Source organism: Penicillium griseofulvum, assembly GCF_001561935.1.
Source record: "Penicillium griseofulvum strain PG3 chromosome Unknown contig_23, whole genome shotgun sequence".
Classification (NCBI taxonomy): Eukaryota; Fungi; Ascomycota; class Eurotiomycetes; order Eurotiales; family Aspergillaceae; genus Penicillium; species Penicillium griseofulvum.
Genome location: NW_024467482.1, coordinates 11,406 through 12,215, shown reverse-complemented (window position 1 = coordinate 12,215; position 810 = coordinate 11,406). Strand labels below are relative to the sequence as shown.

The 810-nt window shown below is 48.8% G+C and overlaps 1 protein-coding gene across 1 annotated transcript; it reads left to right on the top strand.

The window, feature by feature from the left end:
* PGRI_095870 (uncharacterized protein) lies at positions 1-448 on the top strand (the record flags this gene model as incomplete). Its single annotated transcript, XM_040797300.1, has 2 exons — positions 1-67; positions 120-448. The coding sequence occupies 2 exons, from the start codon at positions 1-3 to the stop codon at positions 446-448; spliced, it is 396 nt and encodes a 131-aa protein (XP_040643673.1).
* Between the last annotated feature and the right edge of the window lie 362 nt (positions 449-810).

Here is an 810-nt window from a genome sequence, read left to right as displayed (position 1 = left end):
ATGCCTCCACAAAGAAGACCAGTGGCATTGCAGAGGCCCTCCCCGTTACAAAAAGAAGTTCACCGAGGTCAGTCGCTGGGGTGGAAGTATCATAACGGTCCTGACTAACGTCGGCTCAGACAGGCAACATCCAACTGAAAGAGTTGAGGGCATCATTAACAGCATATATGCTGAAATGTCGAGAATGCAGCATACCTACGCTCTCATGCTGAAAAGCCGCGACAACATGCTGCGGGCTTATGCGAACGACAACATGCTGCGGGCTTACGCGAACGAAATTGCCAGTTTGGAGGAGCAAAATCGGTCTTTGCTTGAACATGTCAAGAGTCTTCAGCGAGAGATTTGCTCCCTAGAGCTCAAGCACAACAAACAGATGTCCGAATTGGCGAAGGAGAGGCTGCAGTGTCCAGAGAAGCCCGATGGAAAGCGACCTGAGGGACCTGTTTGATCGATTGACCGGATTTTGCATCAAACTTTGAGGTACTCGGAATAACCAGCTTTCAATATTTTCACCCGCGAGCCTGTGAGTAGGAAGAAGAGGTACCAAGAAGGGTAAACGACGGTTAACAACGCCATCACTGGGTATTCAACGGGGGATTGTGGCGAAAGCTGAGTGTGTAACAGTCCATTTGAGCCCGCAAGAAATGTGCCGAAGAAACCGCAGCCACCCTATTACTCAAGGCCACAAAGCCAAGATCCTCACTGGAATAGCAATAGCTGTACTACAATAAACATGCTTTCCTATAAGAATAAGTGGTCTTTCCCTCTAGCTTGGCAAAAAGAACAGAATGCCCCCAACTGGGTCAAAGT